The sequence below is a fragment of the Coturnix japonica genome, chromosome 4 (assembly GCF_001577835.2).
Source record: "Coturnix japonica isolate 7356 chromosome 4, Coturnix japonica 2.1, whole genome shotgun sequence".
NCBI lineage: Eukaryota > Metazoa > Chordata > Aves > Galliformes > Phasianidae > Coturnix > Coturnix japonica.
The window spans coordinates 432,934-456,257 of NC_029519.1; the positions used below are offsets into that span (position 1 = coordinate 432,934).

The 23,324-nt window shown below is 47.4% G+C and overlaps 1 protein-coding gene across 1 annotated transcript in view; it reads left to right on the forward strand.

The window, feature by feature from the left end:
* AR (androgen receptor) overlaps positions 1-23,324 on the forward strand; it is a 47,112-nt gene that overhangs the window by 18,401 nt on the left and 5,387 nt on the right. Inside the window, exons 2-7 of the mRNA XM_015860019.1 lie at positions 2,824-2,975; positions 12,153-12,269; positions 17,804-18,091; positions 21,889-22,033; positions 22,802-22,932; positions 23,092-23,249. Coding sequence (XP_015715505.1) covers positions 2,824-2,975; positions 12,153-12,269; positions 17,804-18,091; positions 21,889-22,033; positions 22,802-22,932; positions 23,092-23,249 — 991 coding nt within the window. The remainder of the gene's footprint in view (positions 1-2,823; positions 2,976-12,152; positions 12,270-17,803; positions 18,092-21,888; positions 22,034-22,801; positions 22,933-23,091; positions 23,250-23,324) is intronic.

Consider the following 23,324-nt stretch of genomic DNA (forward strand, 5'->3'; position numbering starts at 1 on the left):
GGGGTTTGATCTGTGATCCCTGTGGGTCCCTCCCAATGCTGGATATTGACTGATCTCCTCCATTTGATCAGTAATTCAAAGCCCTGGAAATTGAGCTTGTTTGGAAAGGACAGATGAGTCACAGATGCTGATTACTACTGGTAAAAAGATGACAAATGACTCAAAAGTTTTGTTTCATGCCTTAAGAATTAGGGATAAAATGTCTGTTCCAGTTATTAACAACATGTAGGTAGGATCTGTGTAGCTCTCTAAGGTGGAATATAAAATAGCATCATTTTTGAAGGACAGAAATGACAACAAGATTAGAGGACAGAGAAGAGCCCGCGTTCTGATCTCGCCAAATAATTGTGCCATTTCATACTTCACTTCTAAGGATTTTATTACATTCGGATGCGCTCTAGTAGGCACAGCTGTCATGTATGTGAAGAGCACACTGCTCCGGTGTGTTGTGAGCAGAGCTGGCCTTTGCTTGAAATTAAACATCCCTATTAGTTATACATGGAACAATAGCATCAGCCCTTCAAGAGCTGTCTGTGTGGCCAAGTATTTTCCAGATTGTGATATGGTTTAAGTGAATCAAATCTCTACATCTGTTCCTAAGGATGTGCTTTTTCTCATTTGCAGCCTCTCTCACCTCAGCCCAGTTTGTATCTCTTTGGAAGCTGAACAGAAGAGAATGGGTATTCTGAACCGAAGAAGCTGCTCCTATTGCCAGAGTTGAAATATCTAAACAAAAGATTATGGCCAGGCAGCTGCTCTGGTGAGCGAAGTGCTGGCCTTGCTGCAGTTCCCTTCTGGAGATGTTGGTCCTTGAGCTCTCCCAGTGGAAGCAGCATTAGTACTGTCAGGAAGCGCTGTGTGTGAGCACAGATTGCACAGATTCCCTGTTTTTGGGATCGCTGTGACCTGTGAGGCTGCCCCAGGGAAGGTGTGGGGCACTGTGCCTTCCAGCATTGCCTCAGGGCTGTGTGAGCGCAGGTCGGCAGTGCCGGCAGCTAGAAATGCCCGAGGAAATGCAAACTCAAGTGGAAAATTTGGTGATTGGGACAGACAAATAACACACATATCTTTCCTTAATTAAACCTTGATCTGGCCAACCAGATCTGGTCTTCTGGCCTGAGCTGCGTGTAGAAGGGCAGAGCTGCCTGCATGCCCTGGGGACAGCACACAGGTTAGCCTGGGACAGGGGCTGCCTGCCAGCACTGCGGTCTCTTTCCCTGGGATCTGTGTTGATGCTTCACCCCGTGGGCCAAGCAGGGCCTTTCCAATTACAAAGATCTTTACACAAAAAAAGCTCTGGCACTGAGACATTCACTCTTAACATAACATTCACTCCTGTCTGCAAGTATTCAAACTCCAGAAACTACAAGCACACATATTTTCAACCAGACAATGGCAGTGACCTATTGGAAATAAGAAGCCAGCCAGCAAGCCCAGTGTTTTTACAGAAACTCAATTTTAGTAAATAACTTAAAATATTACTACTTGTCATGCTGCCTGGACATGCATCAGCTTGCAGTTCTGAAATCACCTCTCCTATCCTTTGCCTTCTGTGTAGCAGCTTCCCATCATTATCTGATAGGGCAGCAGTGCGGCACATCACACCGTGTGCCAGAAGGGAGGGGGCAGACTGGCAGCAGCTGCCAGGGAAAGACTTTGGGCATGCAGGTGAATAAGGAGATGTGACAGGGCTGGAGTTCTGTTGGGATATGCCTGGGTTGTGCAAGGGCTGCAGAGGCTCCTTGTGCTTTCCCAGCAGAACTTGGAAGAGGTTTTGTTGAATGTGGGAGATAGGGAAAGTGGCAGCAGGCACAGAAGACCCTGAGCTTCCTTGGGCTGTGTACCTGCTAAGGGCTGCCTTCTGTCTCCATCCTCGTTTCCAACCACCCAGACTGAAAACCCCAAGTAGGTCATTCAGGCTGCTGAGCAGGTGAGTGGAAAATAGGAAGCTCAGCAATCCAGTCACTAATTTCTAGTATACAATCAGAGCTGGTAAACACTATGTGTTTTACTTCGGGTTCTGATGTTTGTTTCCAGCATCTGCTCACCAGCTGGACATCCCTCTGGCCATGGGGGCCATTGCAGCACAAGGAGCAGATGATACTCCCAGTGCACTGCTGTGACAGGGAGGAGGAGAGGTACAGTGCCTTTAGTCCTGGGATGGGTATAAACAGGAGCCTGCTGGGACATGTTCAGAGCAGTGCTTGACATTTTCAGCAGAGAATTCTGACTGGCTTAGTAGTAAGATGAATGAGGAAGGCATCCTGGAAGTGATTTCAAGCCAGCTATTGCTGGGGATTCAGAGAGGGAATGAGTAGGAACTAAGAAAGGAGAAAAGAAAAGGTTTTGAGTTTGATGGCTTTGTAAAAACTAATCTGTTCCAATTAGGAATCAAAAGGATAAATTCATCTGTAGCGGTGTGACAACAATGACACAATGTTGGATCAACTAGCTTAGTGAGCACACAAAGTAGCTTAATGAGCATGGATAAGCCTTTTTACAGAAGCCAAAGTCACACCAATGGAGCAGCCACCAGTGCTGGCCATCTCCCCTTCCCAGGATGTGCTGTTGGAGTACCTGCACTTTGCCATGTGTTGTCACATGTGTTCCTGGGGTGAAGGCAAGAAGCACAACCCTGTGTGCTGTTCTGTGTGTTAGGAGCTAGGCAGGGCTTTCTAATCTCATGCCTTCTTCCCGATCAGCCCTTGGCTTATCACAACACAGAAACGTGGGGTTTTGCCATTCTTCCAAGTGCCATCAGCTGTGCTCATCCTGACCTCCTTAGCTGACCCTTCCCTTATCCTTGCTTTCTTCTCTCTGCAGGCTGGAGGCTGGCCGGGAGCACATCCTGCCCATTGACTATTACTTTCCACCTCAGAAGACGTGTCTGATCTGTGGCGATGAGGCATCTGGGTGCCATTATGGAGCCCTCACCTGCGGGAGCTGCAAAGTGTTCTTCAAGCGGGCGGCTGAAGGTAACACACATGGAGAGGAGGGTTGGTCACTCCCACCTCCCAGTGCTGGGTTTCTCCAGCAAAGCAGCCTGACTCGAAGGCTGCCGAGCTCTCCCACCTGCAGGGAGATCATTTAATGATGTGTGCTGAAGCATTTGCCACATTGTTTGGTTTTCATTCTGTTGGAAAAAAGTCAGCAACCTTACTTAATTTATGAATCTTCCAAGCCAAGGGGACAGATACAAGAGTGGTGGGGGTGAAGTGTGGTGGATTTCCAAGGTCTCTTAAACTTGGAGTACCTTAAATGTAAGGGAGAGCCTTTGAGTACAAATTGTCCTTGTTACATGTCCAAACTGTTTTGCACTTTGCACGGAGCCCCATTTCCCTTCCTCCATCACTCATGCTGGGAGTGGCTCCTTGGAACTTGCCAGCACTGGTTGAGGGACGAATCAAGGCTGTGCTGCAGAGGACAGCATCCTATTGCCACAGTACGGCCATCCAATAGCAATAATAGATAATGGTTGTCATCTTTTCCCATGTAAATCATTTACAAGCTTGTCTCTACACCAACTTTGTGTAAGGCCAAATGGATTGGCTGTGCATCCAGAGTAAATAACAGATGCTTGTTTAAGTCAGCAAGTAATTGTTGATTTATAGTAAGTGGAGCCTTGGCTGTCTGTCAGATACATTGCTGAAGAAACAATCCCTGTTGGTGCGATGCAGCAGCACTGCTCCTCCTACACTGAGCTCTACCCTGCACAGCACAGCACTGCACAAAGGAGGATGTGGAGGGAAGGCATGCTACAGCCTGCCCTGTTTGCACTGTTCTTAAACCATGCACTGTGTCATTGTTCCCTTTCTTGATGGTCTTGGATTGTGAATTTTAACAGCGTTTGCACCCCTTTCTGCTTTCTCGAGGTGTTGCGGAGGGTTAAGGTATGTGGTTGCTCTGGGGTACAGCAGTGGTTGTGTCAGGTGGGGTCCTGCCCCCTGCACTCACAGCAGCAGCACCTGTCTGCTCTTTGCAGCACGTAAAGTGGAAGTGAAATCATTCTGCTTTTGTTTCATGGGCAGGCTTCAGTTCCTTCAGAGTGGATTTTTGTGTTGTCTTTATATGTGGCAGATATCTCTACATGGAATAAATCCCTGTGCTGGGGATACTTTCTTCTTAAGGATGGCAAGCGCTGAGTGCCCTATTTGCAAATGTGGCACAGCACTGAGGAAGCAGAGGGGTGGCAGCTGTGGGGCAGCACCATGCTTCTGGGCTCGGGCTTCAAGTGGCAGAGAGAAGCACAGTGACAGCCTGGATAAATGACAGCAGAAGATGAGGGAGCTGAACAAGAGAAGGGAGCCACGGCTTGACAAGCAGGGAGGCTGTGGCACCCAGCTCCTGTGGATAGCAGGGCTCAGTCCTGGGGCTGCAACTTCCCACGCAGCTTCTTGCAGCTTTGCTCATATTTGTCCGTCTTCCCTGCTTCTGTGGTTGTTTTCAACTTCAGAAGTGACATGGGAGGTGTTTTACAGGCATAATGGGTGGCAGTTTATCTACCTAGTCATGGGGCAGGTGCAGCCCAGTGGTCTTCAGCAAAGCATGCAATCAATGTAAATGAATTTTGCTTACTGAGTAATTAGATCTAAGGAGAGAGGGGCTTTATTTTGCTCTGGGGTACGTGGATAGCATCTTTATTTTGGGGAATAGACAGTAAATCAGACTTGTTTATAAATATTGTATGTTGCTGGTGACTCTCCAGCCAGACGTTTCCTAGTTAAAGCTGAGTACCTTTGAAAGCTAATACTTTGTTGTGCTCCTATGTTTTGCAGCCCATAAAGTGAATCTCTGAAAACCTTAAGGCACTTTTGGAGATATTTTACAATGGCAAATTGGAAAGCTTTGCCAGTGCTTTTGTTTCCTTCCCAATTCTGGTGTCGTTAGCTTAGGAAAGGTCAGAGAAGCAGCGTGATCCAAGTGAAGATCAGCACAGAGAGATCACCTTGGAGAGAACAGGGAATAACTGGATGCATAGGTTTTAGTTTCATCGCAGTCTTTGCCCAGTACAGTACTGGACTTATTTTGCAATAGTTTAAGGGTTTTTAATAAGACTTTATGGGCATGCACTGGCTTAGGGATTAGAAAAGGAAGAAGATTTTTAAGAGATGAATTTGACTTCCATCCTGAAACACACTGAGTCCATCCAACTCTTTGAGAAAGATTCTGGGAGAGTAAGTAGAGAAGAGTATTTTCCTGATCTCTTTCTGTCAGCTGCTTTGATTCACAGACTCTCTTAAGCTTTGCAGGTTAAATATAGGCAAGCTCTTAAACTGCTGCTGCAGATTCTCCAGCTCTGATGTGGACTTTCCCCACTTGCAGCCCTGACCGCCTCATGTTCTGTAGTCAGAAATGGCCTTCACCTCTACCTGTCCATCACCCCACTTTGACTGGGGGCTCAGTGTCCCACCAAGTTCTGTCAAACCACTGCTGCAAAGCACAGCCACAGCCCACAGAGGGCTCCTCCTCCTTATTCCTTCTCCTACAAAACTGAAGATTTGGTGAACAAGAGGCACAGCCAGATTTCATTTGTCCTAACACAATGTTGTGCAGATTTCATTTATCCTAACACAAATAGGAAGGGTATCGCCCTGCACAGTTTGGATGGCTCTGTGAGTTAAGCTTTGGTCCTGAAACAGGCAAGTGCTCCGAACACATCGCACTTCAAAATCAATCACCATCAGAGAGAGCAGAACTGAGTTTTCCTCGAGAGATTTCCCTCTGGGAGTTCCTGCTGTGCTATCCCATCCAGGAAAGGAGTTACTTTTCCATACTCTGCTCTCATCCCTGGGAAATGAGAACCTTCCTCCTCTCTCCAGGACTGCAGGAGGGCTCATGGCCATCTTGGCCAGCTAAGTAGCTGCCTCAGCTGCAAGGACTGTGACTCCACAGGCTGCATTCTTGATGGGACAGGGAGCTAAATTAACAAACAAACAAACCCAAAGCAGATTTGGCAAATTTCCCAGACAACTAAGAGCCAGGCTGCTCTGCATTCTGCTGTCACTGCCTTTTGTGCACTGTGCATGTGTTGACCTGGCAAGGACTGGCCTTTCACCAGAGAAATATATCAGAGCTAACAACTGTTTCTTTGCCAGTTTTTGAGGTGGCTGTGAGTTGAAATGAGCTGCTTTCAAAGACCATCACTTTGTTTTACAATTACTTCTTCTCATTGCTAATCTGACATTGCGTAAAGGATTTGGGTCTGCAGTAGACTACAAAACCATGATGTTACTGCCTCAATGTTTGGTTTCTCATGACCCTTTGGGTATTCTTACCCTTAGAAGTCAATGGAAAGAGAAGAAGGTGGAAGGTGAAATCACAGGTACTGCTGACACTTCTGCTGCTCTCCTCTCCCCTTGCCATCCAAGCAGCCCAGTGCAGGGCTTCCCAGGGGTGTCTGGTACCAGTGCCACTGGGTGAATACTCTGCATGAGTCTGCTAGCCAGCAGCTGCTCACTGTTGCAGACTTCACTCAAGCAAACTGACAGCTCTGCTCTGGTCTAGGAGCAGTCGGACGTGGTAATATGTGGAGCTTGAGGCAGGCTGACTTCAGGTCAGCTGAGTTAAAGAATCACAGATTTGTCTTGTTGCCAGGGAGTCAAACAACTGCACATCATACAGCAACAATCCAGCATCTCCTGTTGGATTTAAGAATTCTCAAATATACCTTCTTAACTGTGCATAGTCCTAGAGCTGTTTGATTTTAAGGCTTGTCATTTAGCCCCATCTTGCAGCCCTCTTCTCACTGGATTGCCTCCTAAGCTCAGCTGTTACCTGCACATGCTGATAGTTTGCCAGTGCCTGCAGCTTCCATGCTTGTCTATCTGACTGGTGATTGTTCTCTCTGGTACACCATTGGTTTTGGTTCCCTGGAGGGCTTCCCTCTAGCTCTGCCAGAAGGCAGCCCTATGCAGAGCCAGCATGCCTTCCTGGCTCCCTCAGACTGCTGGGATCACAGCCCCAAGACGGGGAAGCTGGGAGGGGTTGTGCTGCATCATGATGGACACTTTGGTATTCCTCAGTATTGTGGTAAATATGGGTGAATATTTAGAAAACTACTTTGCAAAGGTAGTCTACTAATAGTGGCTTGTTATTAATTACTAGGAATTTTATACCTGTGCCCTGTTTAGTCATTTCCAATGGGAACATAAACTAGAAGTGGCTCTGGTACCCAGCCTACCAGCTCAGCTCCTGCTATGTCCCAGTTTGTGGCAGTGATTGATGCCAGAGCTCTCATGGGGAAGCACTGCGAAAGAGATCCTGTAGTTCTGTGAGATGCTGCGAGATCTGCTTTCTCAGAAAGCCTGGCCTTACTGCCAGCTGTTACAGTTTGGTTTATGCCCTGAAACATGAGGATCTCTCTCATCCAAGAGGTATTTAATGGGTTTTCACATTCACAATTGTAAATCTTACTCCAGATGTCTACATAGGTTACTTTGCTTTCTGGAAGAGCACCAGGACCAGCAATTTCTGCAGCGATGGGCTTTTAGTTAAATCACCACACAGTTGTACACATCTTTCTCTATAAATCTTGATTTTCAGTTGAGAATGGAGAACTGCTCTCCTTTCCCTCCCTCCACTTCTGACTTAACTGCAGTCTCAAGGGATGGGCATCAAAGAGCTCAGTAGAATCATCTTTCTGCCTGGAAAAGGAGTGAGCCAGAGCCATGAGGAAGGGCATTGCCAACAAGTACTGCAGAGTTGTGCTGCAAAGTAGGGAACTGCTGCAGCTGGCACTGGCCTCTGTTACCTTTGTAGCTTCATCTCTCACCTGCCTGAGAGCAAATATCTGGATCAGCAGGGGAGAGGAGGGCTCTTCTCTGGGAATACACACCTGAGGCGGCATCAGGTGACAAGTACAACTGATGCTGATGAGCTGCCAACAGCCTCTTTGCACAGACAGTGTGGCTGGTTGGTTTTGCTAAGAGCAGGGCCTCTGGTTGTGATGGGAGGGCTTGCTTGAAGTTTAGACCTGTGCTTACAGATCTGCAAAGTGAGAGCCTCAGATATGCAGTAATTTAAGAGAGCATCTCTGTCACTGGCCAGAAGGAGAAGGAGAAAAAATTCATTCCAGTACTAACCTCAGTAAAACAGAAAGATAGCACACTTATCTTAAACAAAGAATTGTTGACTGCAAATGTTTCAGCTTGTTCTTACAACATGAGAATAAGATTCTGAAATTATTAAAAAAAAAAAAAAAAAGTCTTTGTATATAAAAGGCAACTTAAGATTACTGAAACCAGTCGGTATTCACTGGTTTGTGTTTGATGGCGCCTTCTCATTCAGATGTCTGTGCTGTGCTTGGATCGCTCAGCAGCTCATGTCTGTGGCAAACACTGCTCAGTCCTGGCTAGAAAAGAAGCTGCCATAGGTGCTGCAGCAGCAGCCCTGGGCTGCCCGTGGTGGGAAGCGAGGCAGAAGCTCAGGGTTGGCTCAGGACACTGCCTTAATTGGGACAGTGACATAATGTGGACCCTACCAGGTCATGGGTTCATGTTTCAAACCTTGTCCACTCTATCCATGGCTGGAATAGGAGTTATCCAGGCTCCCAGGTTTTACAGTTGGGGAAAAGGACCCCTTTAAGTCCCCAGGCATTAGGACAAGGTGAGCAAGCAGCTGATTCTCACATAAAGCAGAAGCAGACACATGAGCAGTCTTTCCATTACCATTTGTTTCCCCATTTGTTAATGGCTAACAGCTTAAAATAAACAGTGCAAGACTCTATGTGTACAAATAGCAGAAAACTGTATCTGTCCCAAAGAGCTGATTCTGTGAACCAGTCAGCCAGCTCTCATAGTTTCACCACAAACACTGTGCTATGATTATTGGGCGACATATTGACTGGGGCTTCAGTCTTGCATTCCCTGAACCCACTGGCAGGGAAGCAGAACTGGGGTAGAGATCCTGCAGTGTGCACCTTGTTGTGCTTTGTGCTCTGAGTGCTGAGGCTCGCTGCCTGTGGGGCTGTGGGCACCTGATGTGACCCCACATCCTTGCCATGCCAGCAAGCAGGGCCAATACACTGAGGGGCAGCTGGGGGTTCTCGGTCACCTCATCTAGGAATGCCCTTGGGCTGGTGGCCTGCTGTCCTGCCTGGCGCCTGGGATAGTGTGAGGCCTGGCTTTGCCGTGTCCTTGTGGGGTGCAAGCAGCTGCTGTTCTTCCCAAGTGCAGCCCATCACAGGGAGCCTGACCTCTTGAAGATTTTGAGCTGTTATCATGGCAGCGATGCTGTAGTTTAGACTAGGGAAGCAAGGCAGGACAGGGGTAGGAGCCAGGAAGGATGGCCAAGTGGCTCCTGGCACTGCCCCATGCCCTTGGCTGAGCTGTGAGGCAGCCATGCTCTGCCCGGAGGTCCCAGCCCCAGCTTTTAGACACCTGTGGGAGTTCTGATGGCCAATAGAGCCTCCCAGTATCAGATACCATTGTGAGACAGGAATCCTGTAGGGAAACTAAAGGGGAAAGAGAGCAAAATCAGCTTCAGGCTCTCCATGCCAACGCCTGCAAAAGTAGAGCATCCATTCTTGTTTGATGCAAGCACGTAAAGAGGTCAAGTGGAGAGAGGATGGCCTCAGCACCCAGTACCTACAGCATAAAAATAACTCAAAGTAACCCAGTTTCAGCTGAAGTTGTATATTACTCATTGTCCTCGATGAACTGCTGAAAGGGAGGATGGTGCTTGTGTTCTGTGGGATTTTGTGCAAGCTGCTTCCGAGGCCTCTCTGAGTGCCCTTAGCACTGATAATGAGCAAAAGGGAGGGGGAATAAGAAGAGGAGCTGATGAGAACAGTATTGAGAGCGGTTAGCAAGCTATCACATGCTGTTGGTAAAGCACTCTTGCTCCATTATTTCTGCAACCTTAACAGCTAAGGCACTGAGGATGGCATCATCAGTTTTTAATGGGAACAATTCTTAGAAGTTCACATGTACGCTGTTGTTTCAGCTCTTGGGCACAGCCATGTTAGCATACAGAGTCTGTTGTGACATCGAGCCTTATCATTATTTTCATGTGATGCTGTGATGATTACTGGTTACAGGTACCATTTTGCAGGTGGAGATGGATGGTGCCAACCAGAAGATACAGATATGCAATTTCAGAGTCATGGGCAGTGTAGGAGGCATGGAAATTTCTGTGGGCACCACCATTGCCATGATTGCAGAAAGCAAATGATTTCTTGGAACCTGGAGAACAATGGTGAAGCAATAATTGATGCCAATAAGGTTTACGAGTACTGTGTAGCTGGAAATTGGCCACTTCTTTTCTTTCTCTCATGTTAAGACATTGTGGAGGTGTGTGTGGGAGGTGGGGAATCATTAAATAAGTGAACCAAAATCAGTGCATTTTCAGAGTGGTTGCATTATTCAGCCTCATCCTTTCAATGAATCTCTGATGAAATAGTATTTTAAGTGGAAAAAAAAAAAAAAAAAAAAAAAAAGCAAACGCTTGCAGAACAATAAATAGCATTAAAACTCAATATAGCCTGATTTCCCAGTTAATCTGCTCCTACAGAAGCTGTAAGGCATACAGCTCTATTATACACTGAGCTGAGCTGGGTTTGGTATGGCATGAAGTATATCAGACAAATCTCGATCCAGTAAATGTGTTCAGACTTGATACAAAAACAAATTATGAGTCAGATAGGGAAGTTCTTTCCTGGTACATGTAGCAAATGGAGCAGTGAAGAAAATGAGATGAAATCTGGATTTCTGGTGGCAAGTGGGAAGATGAAGCTAAGATACCTGCATGAAGTAGCTTCCTCTGATTCTCTTTAGCACCCTGGCACCCAGTAAAGTGAGGCCCACAGCAGCAGAATTTTGGGACAGCAGCTCCTTAAGCTATGAGCTCCCCAGCACCAGCCTGTAAGCTTCAGGCAGCAAGTCCTATTAGAAGGAATGGGCGGCATCAAAAGTAACTAATCTCCAAACAGCACTGCGAAGGGAATCGTGAATAGAAGAGGGACAGCTGCTCTCCAGGCACTCAATTCTGCAAACTGCAGAGATGTGCAGCAGCAGCACCTGAGCAGCTCCATGGTCACCTGCAGCATTCTGGAGACTCATTGGAGGGAAAGCTGCTGTCATTAAAGCAAAGAGCCAAGCAAGAGATGAATAACTTATGAAAGATGCGCAAAGCATCCTTATCTTAGTTATGCTTCATTAGGTTTCAGTTGTTAGTTGCTAATTAGTTTGTAGCAGAAATGCTAAGTTGTGGCCTCAAACAGTAATGGAGCACCTGGCGGGAGGACAGGGCTAGCCCAGGGGAGCTCAAGTGCATGCAGTGTACCTAAGTGATGGAAGGAATGGAACCAGGATCCATCCCTTCCCAGCCCTCACTTAAGGGCTGGCAGTGGAGGTGAGGGTATTTCTCTGGAGATCTCTGCCTACCTGAGGCCTTCCAAAGGTAAGCAGCTTTTCCCCTTCATTTCTGTGTCCACGATTGCTGTATTTGAGCTTGTCCTCATTTACTGCAGTCAGAGGCTTTACCACCTTGTCATTATTGCTGTGCTTTCCATCACATTATAGAACTACATATTTCTACAGTGCTGGACAGTGCAAAAGCGATTCTCCTCTTCTAAAAGGTAATCTCTGTAAACCCCACATAAAGATGCATGGTAGCATCTCTATACCAAGCAGATATATCTGACAGTGAGCCCCTTTAGTAGCAGCAGCTGAAGAAATGTGTTGCTTTTTTTCCCCCTACTTCCATCAGAAGTTTTCTGGAGTGACCCAAGAAGTTGGCACTGACACGGTCACTTTCTTGCCTTTCTCTGTTTCTTCCTCTGACTAGAAGGCAGTGCCAGCTGCTCGAAGCTCACTGGTGGCAGCACTCTGCATGTGGGCAGCCAGCCCTGTGGGAATAGGCTGTGCTCGCTGTGCTGTGCTCACTGTGCTGGTTAGGAGCCATCCCTGCAGCCCAGGAGAGCACTTCTGAGCATCGTGTGCTGCTACCAACTTCTGGGCTGCAGAGCTGTGAGAAAGGAGAGGCAGTTCTGAGTAAAGCATCACAGCACTGGTGGAAATGCAGCAGTGCTGTTGATTGTAGTGAGAGCCCAGTGGATGCTGAGTGATACTGAAGCAATGCGAGCCCATTTCTCTTTTTGCGTCTGGTCTGATTGGTGCCCACCACCCACATACCATTCCTTCTGGTGTTTCTAGGTAAGCAGAAGTACCTGTGTGCTAGCCGGAACGACTGCACCATCGACAAGTTCAGGAGGAAAAACTGCCCCTCCTGCCGACTGCGGAAGTGCTACGAGGCAGGGATGACTCTTGGAGGTATGGATGATGTCTGTTGGTTCCTGTTGTGTGGGGCAGAGTGATGTGCTAAGCTCCTTCTGCAGCAGTCAGGGAATGTGGGAGTGAGGCTGACAGAGCATTGGGAACTTCTGGAAACAGCTGCACACTTCTAATACCCAGAAGTTAACTTATTACATCTGTGTTTCAGTTTCAGGAAGCATTATTTTTCCTTAATTTAAAACATCATGATCTGAACTGATGCCTCAGCAGCCAGGTGACTGGGTTCTAGCCAGACCAAAGCCTTCTTGAACAGCAGACTCCTGTTTTAATATGATTTTTCACAGGTAGATCTGGGGAAAGGGACAATTTTCTTTATAGAAATACAACCCCAGCATTTGAATGAGCATTGTTGTAGCTTATCTGCGTCCCCAAATATGCAGCTCCACCAAAACTGACTCAAAATCCAATATTTTCTGTCCAAAACCTAGAATGTCAAACAATTGTGCCAGTGAGTCTCATGTTCCTGCAAATAGGCCCATTTTATTTGCCTGAAATATCAGCATTTCAAAATAGAAGCTTCAATATATCCTGGGCCCACTTCTCTTTCTTTCTGCCTCAAAAACATGCAGAACTTAATTGTGCTATTTCCAGCACCTCTGTGCGGCTCAGCTTTGGATTTGTTTGCTATGAGGATGGAAATAAAAATGCCCCAAGAAATGTGCTGGGGGGGCTGACCTGTGATGGAGACACCCCAGGCAGCTGAGTGCAGGGGAAGCACAGCTCACACAAGAAAAGCAGAGAATGAAAGGCTCAGCACAGAAGGCAGCCCTCCTCCACCAGGGGTATCGGTGTTGGGCCAATGCTGCTGGGTTGTGCAGTACCACACAGAACTGTGAGGATGCAGCGTCATTGTAAAGAATTTACTGCTGGAAAGGTTCTGGTTTACAACTCAGGAAGGAGCACCGGTCTAATGTCATTTCTCCCCCAGGACAGTTCTAGCAGCTCTGCATGCTCACATCCAGCAGACAGGAACCCACCTGCTCCGTCTGTGCTGGCAGCAGTGAGAAACAAATCTGAAGCAGTGATGGAAGTGCAGCTCCTGGTAGGCAGGGCAGGCAGTGTTGCTGCTTTCCTCTCGGTGCTGCAGAAGCAATGTGAACACTGAGCCCCCCTTCTCTTCTTTTTTTTTTTTTTTCCCCTCAGTTTTTTTTCCTGAGCTTTTTGGGTCACCCTGACCTGTTCTGCTCGGCCTGTTTTACATTTGGTTTGAATGTCTGTTTAAAGGCAATTGTTGCAAACATGCCTGCTCTGAGTTTGCCCGCAGTTATTTCTCCCACAGTAGAACCGCAGCATTTGGAAATGCTTCCAAGCTCCCACCAGTTGGGTTTAACTGCTTGTTAATTAGTAGGCGCTTGTAGGATATAATAGAGCTGGGCATGGCCAGCAGAGCTGCAGCATGGAGTATTTTAATGGTGGGAGGAGCTTGTGCTGAATGCCTTATTTAGGGCTGTCTGTTTGGCACAGAATGGCAATATTTTGAAGCATTTCATTATTGATTGAGATCACTCTGACCTGAAAGCTGAAATCCATTAAACAGAATCTTCTCTCTCAATCAACACTGTAAAGCCAATGAGAGAGAAGTTAAAAAACAAAAAGCCACCAAAGCAGTACTGGTGCTGGCCTTGTTAGCCCAGTCCTCCTAGTGCATAGCTCGCTCTCTCCCCTGCACCTCTCTGTGCTGCAGTTTCAGGTACCTGCACAGATGTGCTGCACATGAAGGCACATGAATGCCTGTTTCCTGCACAACGTGCATTCAGCCCATGCAGCTGTAGGGACAGCAGGGCTCGGTTGTAAGGGCCCCCTGCCCATGGGCTGCCAGCACATATCAGCCATGGCGTTTGAGGTCCTGGACTGCTCCTGCTCCCAGCACTTCTGCTGCACGGCTCTACTTGTGGCCCCAGCACTGGGCTCTGCACTGCTCCTGTGCTGTGCAGAGCTTCCACAACACTATGAGACACTGGCTGGAGGCTGCTGTGAGACGTGCTGACGCCCTGTGGAAGCCCGAGTGTGAGTCAGACCTGTACTTAGTCCTAATTCAGTTCCAGTTACTGCAGTCAAAATGGAACTCCTGCCTTACAAACATTCAATCTTACTGCAAGCATTACCAGTAATGCAGATGCTAGCATGTTTTGCAGGCTGTTGTGGTGGTTGGTTACACTCACTTCTGTGACAGACGTTTCTGGTTTTTCATCTCCATTATCCTGCGTTTCCAGCAACCAGATTCTTTTATTACAGACTTGCTCGTCTGACTGAAAAACCACCTTTTATTCCCCCTGCAGTGGGTTTCGTTGGCTGTGACTTAATAACCCCTTAGCCTTATTTACAGCTACCCAGATAACATTCATTATGTTCTTATGCCAGAGCATGCTGCCTAATTTTTATTGTTTCTGTGCCTTTTGAAGTTTGCCATCACCTTGTTGTACTGCAAACAGCACTTTCCCAGTATCAGCAGCATCAGTGGTAAGAGCAGTGGTAAGGTGCTCCCCAGGTCAGTATTTTCTCCTTCATGTGAATGGGGACCTTGTTAGTCCTGTAGCCACTGAGCTGTATTGCTGCTCAGGTTTCTGTTTCTCCATCAGCTTTTGGAGGACTGCAGAATGCTGCCAAACGTGCTCAAAGTACAGCCTGCTTCTCTGGTGCCTTGGGTACCTGCTCTCTGGGAAGCAGGCAGAGCTTGTCAGCAGACCTGCTCAGTGATCAGTCCTTACAGCTCGTTGCTGTTTTCCCATCCTTGCATTGCCCTATAACTAGCGGATATGTTTAACTTGCTTTTTGGAATGAATGTACATGTGCACTACATGGGGCCAAGGGCAACCCTCAGAAGGGCAGACCTGTTTGGTGTCATTTCAACATTCGTAATTACTTTTGAGATGTATCACTTGGGTGATTAAAAGTCATGTCAGCAGTAATGTATTGACTTCATATCATTTTAGTGGGTTTTATTTTTCTTAAATTAATGTGGGTCAGGCTGAGTTAGATCTCTTATGGGTCTACTATGCCAATGCTATTGTAATTATCAACTAGAATTATCCAAACTTAGAACGATGTGCAAGAAAGAACAATGGTAGGATTGACAGAATCGGGTTCTGATGAGATCTCTGTTGGTTGCTGCTGTTCTGCCCAAAGCTGAGGCTGGATAACAGTGCCTGGAACTGCTGAGACCTCCAGGTCCTGCCTGGGGAAAGGCACTTTTTCAGTGTTACCAGCACACATTTTGCACTCCTCAGACTGTTCTCCAGTGAGTGCTGGCTGAAAGCTGGCCGAGTTCTCTTCATTCAAAGGTGTCTAACTTCCTTAATTGCTATATAAGGGACTCCCTTGTAATTTTGCAATGACTAATGCTCTATCATGATACTATATAATTATAGTCATCCAAGGGTTGCTTTTTTTCCCACCTTCTCAAATTCACAAAATGCTTTATAAATGAAAAAATAAAGGAGAATCTCAGCTGCACTGTGTGTGACTCACTGAGCTGATAACGGTGTGCTGAATCTTCCAGGCTGGATGTACCTACTAACAAACCCCAAAGCTTCACACCACGTGTAGGGAAAGGACAGCGCAGGTTTCTGCCTGCCTTGCCTTGTCCTGGGGCAGAGGTGTAACAGAACAGATGTCCTTAAAGAGGAAATCAAATCTGGGTGTCTGTTGTTGCGCAGTTACCAAGTGAGTAACAGTGCTAATGAGCACTAGACATGTCTAAAACTTGGAGAGAGAAATCTCACATCAGATGTTTGTAATGCTTCTGGAGTATTTCAGAGATGCACTGGAAGAAGCGGCTCTTTTTGGTGTTCTTGCATTTCCTCTCTTTTCAATTCTTGTTCCTAGCAGCAGCTGCATAGCAGCCACCATGGAGATGGCTCCTGCACCAGGGAGGTGGCACTGAGGCAGTCTGTGTACAAACTGTGTTAGGTCAGGTACCTGCCTGCACCCCAGCACTTCCAAATTTAAAACAGACATGAAGACTGCTGTGTGCAGGGTTGAGTTTTGGAGGACAACTCATAGTTCCCAACCCAGAGCATCCTGCTGAAGGCCATAGATGTCTGCCTGCATTGTAACTCTGAGCCTTTCTCCATCTGCAAACAGCAATTCAGGCCCCTGTGGAATAAGAGCTCCTCAGAACACAAACATAAGGTTCCTCCAATAGGAATAGTTATTATCTGACTTCACTGCTGTCTGCCCTCCTCTTCTGGTTTATGACTGCAGTCTCTGAGCCAGCATCATTCTTTGTTTGCTCTTTTCTTACTGCAATTCAGATGAAAGTTTTTTTAAAAAAAAAAAAAAAAAGGAAAAAAAAATGCATTATTTAAATTGGGATATGCATGTGTTCCACACAGCACAGGTTTGGCTTTATAGGTTCTCAAGCCCTTATTGTCACTTCATGTTCACCTTTGGAAGATGGGGTTTGGTTGGTTTTGTTTCCTTAAGCCCACACCTGCATTCCCCATCACCCCACTGCTGCAGGCACTGTGACCATCAGATGGCTTTGCTGAAGTGGATGCAGGTGCCCCAGAGCCCCACGCAAACAAGCACTGAAGTCTATCATGCCACACTGTAGCCTTGCTTTCCCACTGCCCTCCTTTAATTTTATTAGTTTTCCTCTCCTTTTTCTGCAGGGCAGCCTGCCTTAATCATGGCAGATCATCCAAAGGGCATTCCTTACAGATCAGCGTTCAGAGCTGATTTATAGAGCTGCTCTCTCAGTTGGCGTTTTTATGTCTTGCCGCTTATTTTTCTAATTACAGCTGAAAAGAAAACTGAGATAAGTATCATGTAATGTGGGAGCCAAAACCCCAAGAACAATCAGTTTGATGTTAAATTCTCCGCTTGAATTAAGTGATCAGCTATTTTTTTTTTCTTCTTTAATTAATTAGAGCTTTTTGCAGTCAGTGAAGTATGAAAGCAGTTCCTTTCAAGCAGCCTGCCAACCTGTGCTGTGCTGAGCACTGTCCTGCAGGCACTGGGTTAGGTAGCTGCTAACACTCTGGAGGTCTGGAGCTCCCAAGACATGCTATAGCAGAGCATGAAGTTAGCACATGAAGTTCAGAGCTGGTGTACTACAACTGGGGCACTTGGCTGTGGGCACGTCCATCTGCTCCCTGCAGCCCCAACCCCACAGGCTCTCTGAATGGAATTCCTTTTGATGCTGACTGTTGGGATCTGCACTTGAGTTAATCCACTTCTCTTTTCCTCATTCTTCTTCTTCATTTCTAACTGGGAATTAATAATAGACTTGTTGTGGCTGAGGATGTAAATGATGCTTGTTTTTCCCATGTAAGATTAATGAACGAACAGTTTTCTTTGTGCAGTGTGTATCCCCCTTTGTCCATACATGCTGCCTGTGGTGCTCTGCTCTCCCCGGACTGCCTGCATTGTGTGCATTGTTATGGCTCATTGCTCTCACTTCTGCTTTTTGCAAAACCAACAAAACCGATGGAAATGGAAGCCAAGAAACCTCATGGTTTGTTTTTTTTTTGTTTTCTTTTGTGTCATGCTAAAGTTTGTCCTTTCCACAGCCCGCAAAGTGAAGAAGCTGGGCAGCCTGAAGACACAAGACGAAGCTGAGGCAGCCAGCTCGTCCAGCCCCACGGAGGAGCAAGCACCTAAGATGGCCATGACACACATTGGTGGCTTTGAATGCCAGCCCATCTTCCTCAACGTGTTGGAAGCCATCGAGCCCGCTGTGGTGTGTGCTGGCCATGACAACAGCCAGCCAGACTCTTTCTCCAACCTGCTGAGCAGCCTGAACGAGCTCGGAGAGAGGCAGCTGGTCTATGTCGTCAAGTGGGCAAAGGCTTTGCCAGGTGAGGACAGATGGATCAGATCCCAGCCCTGCCACCATCCTAACACCCCACTGTTTGCTGTGCCTCCATGGAAGGCTCAAAGGGGGGGTGGTTTGCAACCTGTACTGCACAGCCATGTTTCCTGGGGAGTGCTCTATGAGGTGTCTGTCCCTGTAACTTCCTCATAAACCAGACTGCAGCAACACCAGGTTTGTTTTTTTTTAGTGGCTGATTCATGGGAAGGGTGGCCATGGTGTGACAGAAAGCAAAGGTACTCAGGCCTTTGAGTTCTGTCCATGCTGGCAGTGCTCTGGCACGTCATCACACAGGCATGCACCGTCTTCCCCGTGTATGCAAAGGGATGATGTTCATTGGAGTCTCAGGGTCCTGCTTTCTTTCTATTTTCACTGCAGTGGTTTTGCTCCACTTCCAGAGCTGTCTGAACCAAACCTACAGAATTCTTCTCTGAACAGAAGATAAGCACCTGCACATTATGTTCTGTGGGTGCTGGGAAGTCCTTGTGTGGCCATGGCCCCATCTGCAGGCACTGGGACCACTGTGGGGCCACGGTGCCCTTGGCTTCCATCAGAGCTCTGCACAGTCATGCTGTGTGTGTGGATGCTCTCGCTGCTTGCCCCCAGGCACCAGCCATCCTCCTGAAGCTGCCTACAGCACCCCTAGGTACCGCAGTACACGGAGCCCTGGCATCTCACTGCTGCCTTCCCTATCAGCTACACTTACCTCAAGCTGAAGCATTGCCCATCTGTGATCTGCAGCCTTCTGGTGGTTCTGTGACACATGCCAACACCAGAGCTGAACAGTAATAACAGCAAGTTTACCACTTAGTCACCCTTCTGATATTTTCCAGGGAAGGAGTAAACAATGATGGCATTGTTACTGTTCTGTGCTCTAGGCTATGGTTATATGGTTCCTTTGCTCCTGCCATGCTCTGGCTGTTCTGTGGGGAGGTCATCTGTGAATGACTCTGGTGGGTGGTGGTCATTGATGGTGGCTCTGATGGTCGTGGGTGACTGTGCTGGCAGCCAGCAGAGCTCCCCACCACCCCACAGCTGGCAGCATCCTGTCAGGTAGCCAAGGATGGTCTGCTGGCCAGAAGTTTCTGAAGCTGTTCGTTGTCTGATGTGCTTTCAGATGGTGGGGCATCCTGATGCCGAGTGGGCACAGGGGACAGTGATGTGCTGGAAGCAGTGCAGATGGAGAAGTAATAGAAGCAGAACTCAGCCAATTTAAACCAGTGGGACGTCAGTGTTTTTAGCAAAACAGAAGGATTTGCTCTGGGTCTGCTGGGAGGTTGCAAGCCCGTAATGAGCATGGCTAGCAGAGAGGAGCTGGGGGACCACACTGCCCCTGCTGCCTGCCAGATACAACAATGATGAGAGCGGCTCTGGCTGCCTGTACAGAGCAGCCCTGTGCCCTGTAGCGGTGTAGTGAGTGCTGTGCTTGGGTGGGGGGCAGTGGCACCTCCTTCTGGGCAGTGTTGGCCTGGTGTCACAGCATTGGATTACTACTGGTTAAAAGTTGAGGATTAACCTTGCATCTCATGCTGAATCCAAATGCCTAGGGCAGTTAATAGCTCTGTGGTGCTGCTGCACTGCTTTCAGCAAAGTTTTAATAGTATCTTGGAGTGTCAGAGACAGGACTGCCATGAGCAGGAGTGTTTCTGAGCTGTGTTTGCCATGGCAGTTAGAATCAAACCATGCTTTCCCCGTAACAAATAACTAAGCACAGCTTGCCAAGAAAGCTACTGGAATACAGAATTCAAGTTCTGGTTGAATCCCTGTTTTCCCTTCACTGAAATGTTGTTAAGATGTCATTGTTAATTCAGATTGACACTCGATTGCATTGGTTTAAAAATCATTTTAACTGGCTGCACATAGGAAGTCTTAATTTGTTCCCAAAGGAACTAGGAAAGCATCCTGTAAAGAAGGAACTGCTCTGTGGGGGAGCAGCAGGAAGGTGCTCCTGGCCGGGGCCAAGCTTCCCTTGCAGATGCTGCTGTTTGTTGCAGCTGTTGCAAAATTTGGTGTGCCTGCTGTGTCAATTGGGGTCTTGTAGGTATTGCAGCCCATCCATCACTTGCTTTTCTGCTTCAAATCTGCTGCCTTGCCCTGTGTTTAACTCTCTGTGTAACTGTGACGGTGCAATGTGTTGTGTTCTTTTTTTCCCATTCTCTGGACTATCACATTTCCAAGGTAACAAATGAGCATTTATTTTTATAGAAATGCTGCGTTAGGGTAACATATGAGGTGCTCAAGTGCTGATCTCTTAGGGAGATGTAATTCTGACACAGCACTGTACATCAGGAGAGAAGATAAAGAATTTACTTCTTAGTTTTGCTACCTTATGGTTATTCACAAGAAAAAGATTATGCTTTCATCTCTTTCCAGTCGTCCATTAAGTTAATATTACTTCTGCAGTGATTGCTCTCTGCAGAAGGTATCAACATGTGTCTCCTCAGCTATGCCATATAAGAAACTCAGCAATGCATAATGGCTGTAGGTTTGTGTTTTTCTTTAGCAGTCATGTCGGCCATACACCATCTGCCTTGCCTGGAGACAGCAGGCTTCCAGAGAGGGGCAGGGATCCAACTGAGACACTGGGAGCTGATAGTGCAGTGCTTAGGAGAAAACCAGTCTGAGTGGGTAAGAACTGCAGCCTGAAGGGGTTCTTTGGGACACTGGTGTTCACTGTGCTGCACATGGACACAGCCACCCAGAGATGTCCCCTCCCTGCTCATCTTTGGTCTATTAATCCTCTCTGAGAAGATCTTTTCTCCTCAAAGAGCAATTTAAAAGGGGAGGAAAACAAAGCCTGTTGATTTTGGCAGAAGGTGAGGATACAGCACACTGACCAAATGTCCATCCTCATGGCTGCACATCAGTGTTCCTTCCTGCAGGCTCCATCTCAGAGCAGCAGCACAGCTCCTCTGAAACCCCTCTGAGTGGGCAGGTGGTATGGAGGACAGTAGTGAGTGCAGAGTAGGAGGACATTCCAGCACACTGCCACTGTGTATTATACATCAGTAGGCAATGTACATCAGTACATCTCTGAACAGATACACCGGAGATGTCAAAAGGTGTGTGAGTGTGTGTGTGGGGGGTTGTTTGTTTTGGTTTTGTGGGTTTTTTTTTTTTTGTTTTTTTTTTTTTTTTTTTTTTTTTTTTTGTTTTTTTTTTTTTTGTGTGTGTGTGTGTGTGAAGCATGTTAACACTTAAATACAGAATTCCAACATAGATACGTCCTAAGGTTGAATATGTCTGATTCTGAGCTGCTCCATTTCTACCCATGCTCTGCAAATGTGCTGTGTGCAGCTCCTGGAGATGGCAGTCCTGCCCACAGGCAGCTGGGAGCCCTGGGGATGGAGGTACCTGCTACTCTGGTACACACAGGCCGTTCTGTTTGGGCGGGTGATAGGAAAGCTGGGATGGGAGTGTATGGACCTAAAGCAATCACAGGCAACAATGAAACACCACTTGTGCTCATTTGCAGTTGACAGCTTTCTGAGCAAGAGACAGATGCTCTCTTCAGTGGAGTGTAATTATGCACCACAGATTATAATTACACACCAACAGTGCTGGAATTGTTTTAATGTTTGATTGAAATAACATGTGATTTTCTCAAAATGAGAAAATGGTGACTTCTGAGAGTGCCAGAATTTCACCCAGAAGAGGTTATTGGTTAATGAGGGCTCAGTTCTGCATCTGACTGCCTCTGCATGAGGACAGTTCCAGGAACTGCTGGAGCTCAGCACTGATTTGTGACATCCCTCTGCTGTGCTTTGCTTCTCTTTTGAACAGGATTTCGCAATTTGCATGTGGATGACCAGATGTCCATAATCCAGTATTCTTGGATGGGTCTCATGATTTTTGCCATGGGTTGGAGATCTTTCACTAATGTCAACTCCAGGATGCTTTACTTTGCTCCAGATTTGGTCTTCAATGAGTAAGTGCCAAACATCAGCAGTCTGCATTTTGCCCTTTGCCCGGGTCACGTTGGGTGAGAAACAAGTACCAGGCAAGGGCATTGCTGTACTTCCCAGTTATGGTATGTGCAGCCAGGCAGTTAGGAGCTGAGAGCTGATCCAAGCCAAGAGGAGTGGTAGCAGTCTCCAGAAGTGATGAGGAGAGCTGCAGTGTCTTCCTGTGCCTTCTTTCTATTCCCTCTCAGTGCCCTTAGCAGCACCAGCCCATAGTGTAGGTGTGAGGGGCTTGAGTGCTGCCTGGATCCTGAGTGGGGTTGGGATCTGATTCCAGCAGGCTGGATTGGTTGCAGAAGCAGAGATAAACGTGTGCTGTGAGCTCCTCCAGCTCCTGGTGATGTCCCTCTGGTGTACCATCAGCTTTGAGTTGAGCAGGTTTTATAAGCACTAAGGCAAAAGAGCTTACAAACAGTAACAAAGTACAGCAGTGAGTGAGAGCACACCTGCTGTGTGAGAAGGTCAGCTTCGTTTCCCTTCTGTGTAACCAAATGGGGTGAATTGCTGCTTCCAGGGAGTCAGAGCATCACCCAAACCCAGCCATGCCACGTAGCCATCCATTCTCAGACACACAGAGTTACTCAGGCATGTTTTGGAAAGCCCTCCTCTCCTGCCTTCAGGCCTATTGCTGTCTGCACCCTCAAGGAGGAGCTCAGTCCTGGTGCCAGGGACGTGCCAGTGTCCTTGGGCACAGCACGAGCTGCCCTCCACCCCTGTGCCCCTTTTCCTCGCAGGTACCGGATGCACAAATCCAGAATGTACAGCCAATGCATCAGGATGCGGCAGCTCTCACAGGAGTTTGGGTGGCTTCAGATCACACCCCAGGAGTTTCTCTGCATGAAGGCTCTGCTCTTCTTCAGTATTAGTGAGTGCTTGTGTCCTCCCCTCATCAGACCCAGGCTGCAGGGAGCAGACATGCAGGGCTTCATGCTCTGCACTGACCACTCCTTCACTTTTGCTATGGCTCTCTTCTTCTTTCCATGTCTGGGGCAACTCTGACTGTTTCCTTTCCTTGTTTCTCCAGTTCCAGTGGATGGCCTGAAGAACCAGAAGCTCTTTGATGAACTTCGCATGAACTACATTAAGGAACTCGACCGGATCATTGCTTGCAAGAGGAAGAACCCCACCTCCTGCTCTCGACGATTTTACCAGCTCACCAAGGTCCTGGACTCCGTGCATCCTGTAAGAGAGCAGTGCGGGGTCGGCCTGGGCTCAGCTAGCAGTCAGCAGATAGAATTGGAGCACAGAAGTTTGGGA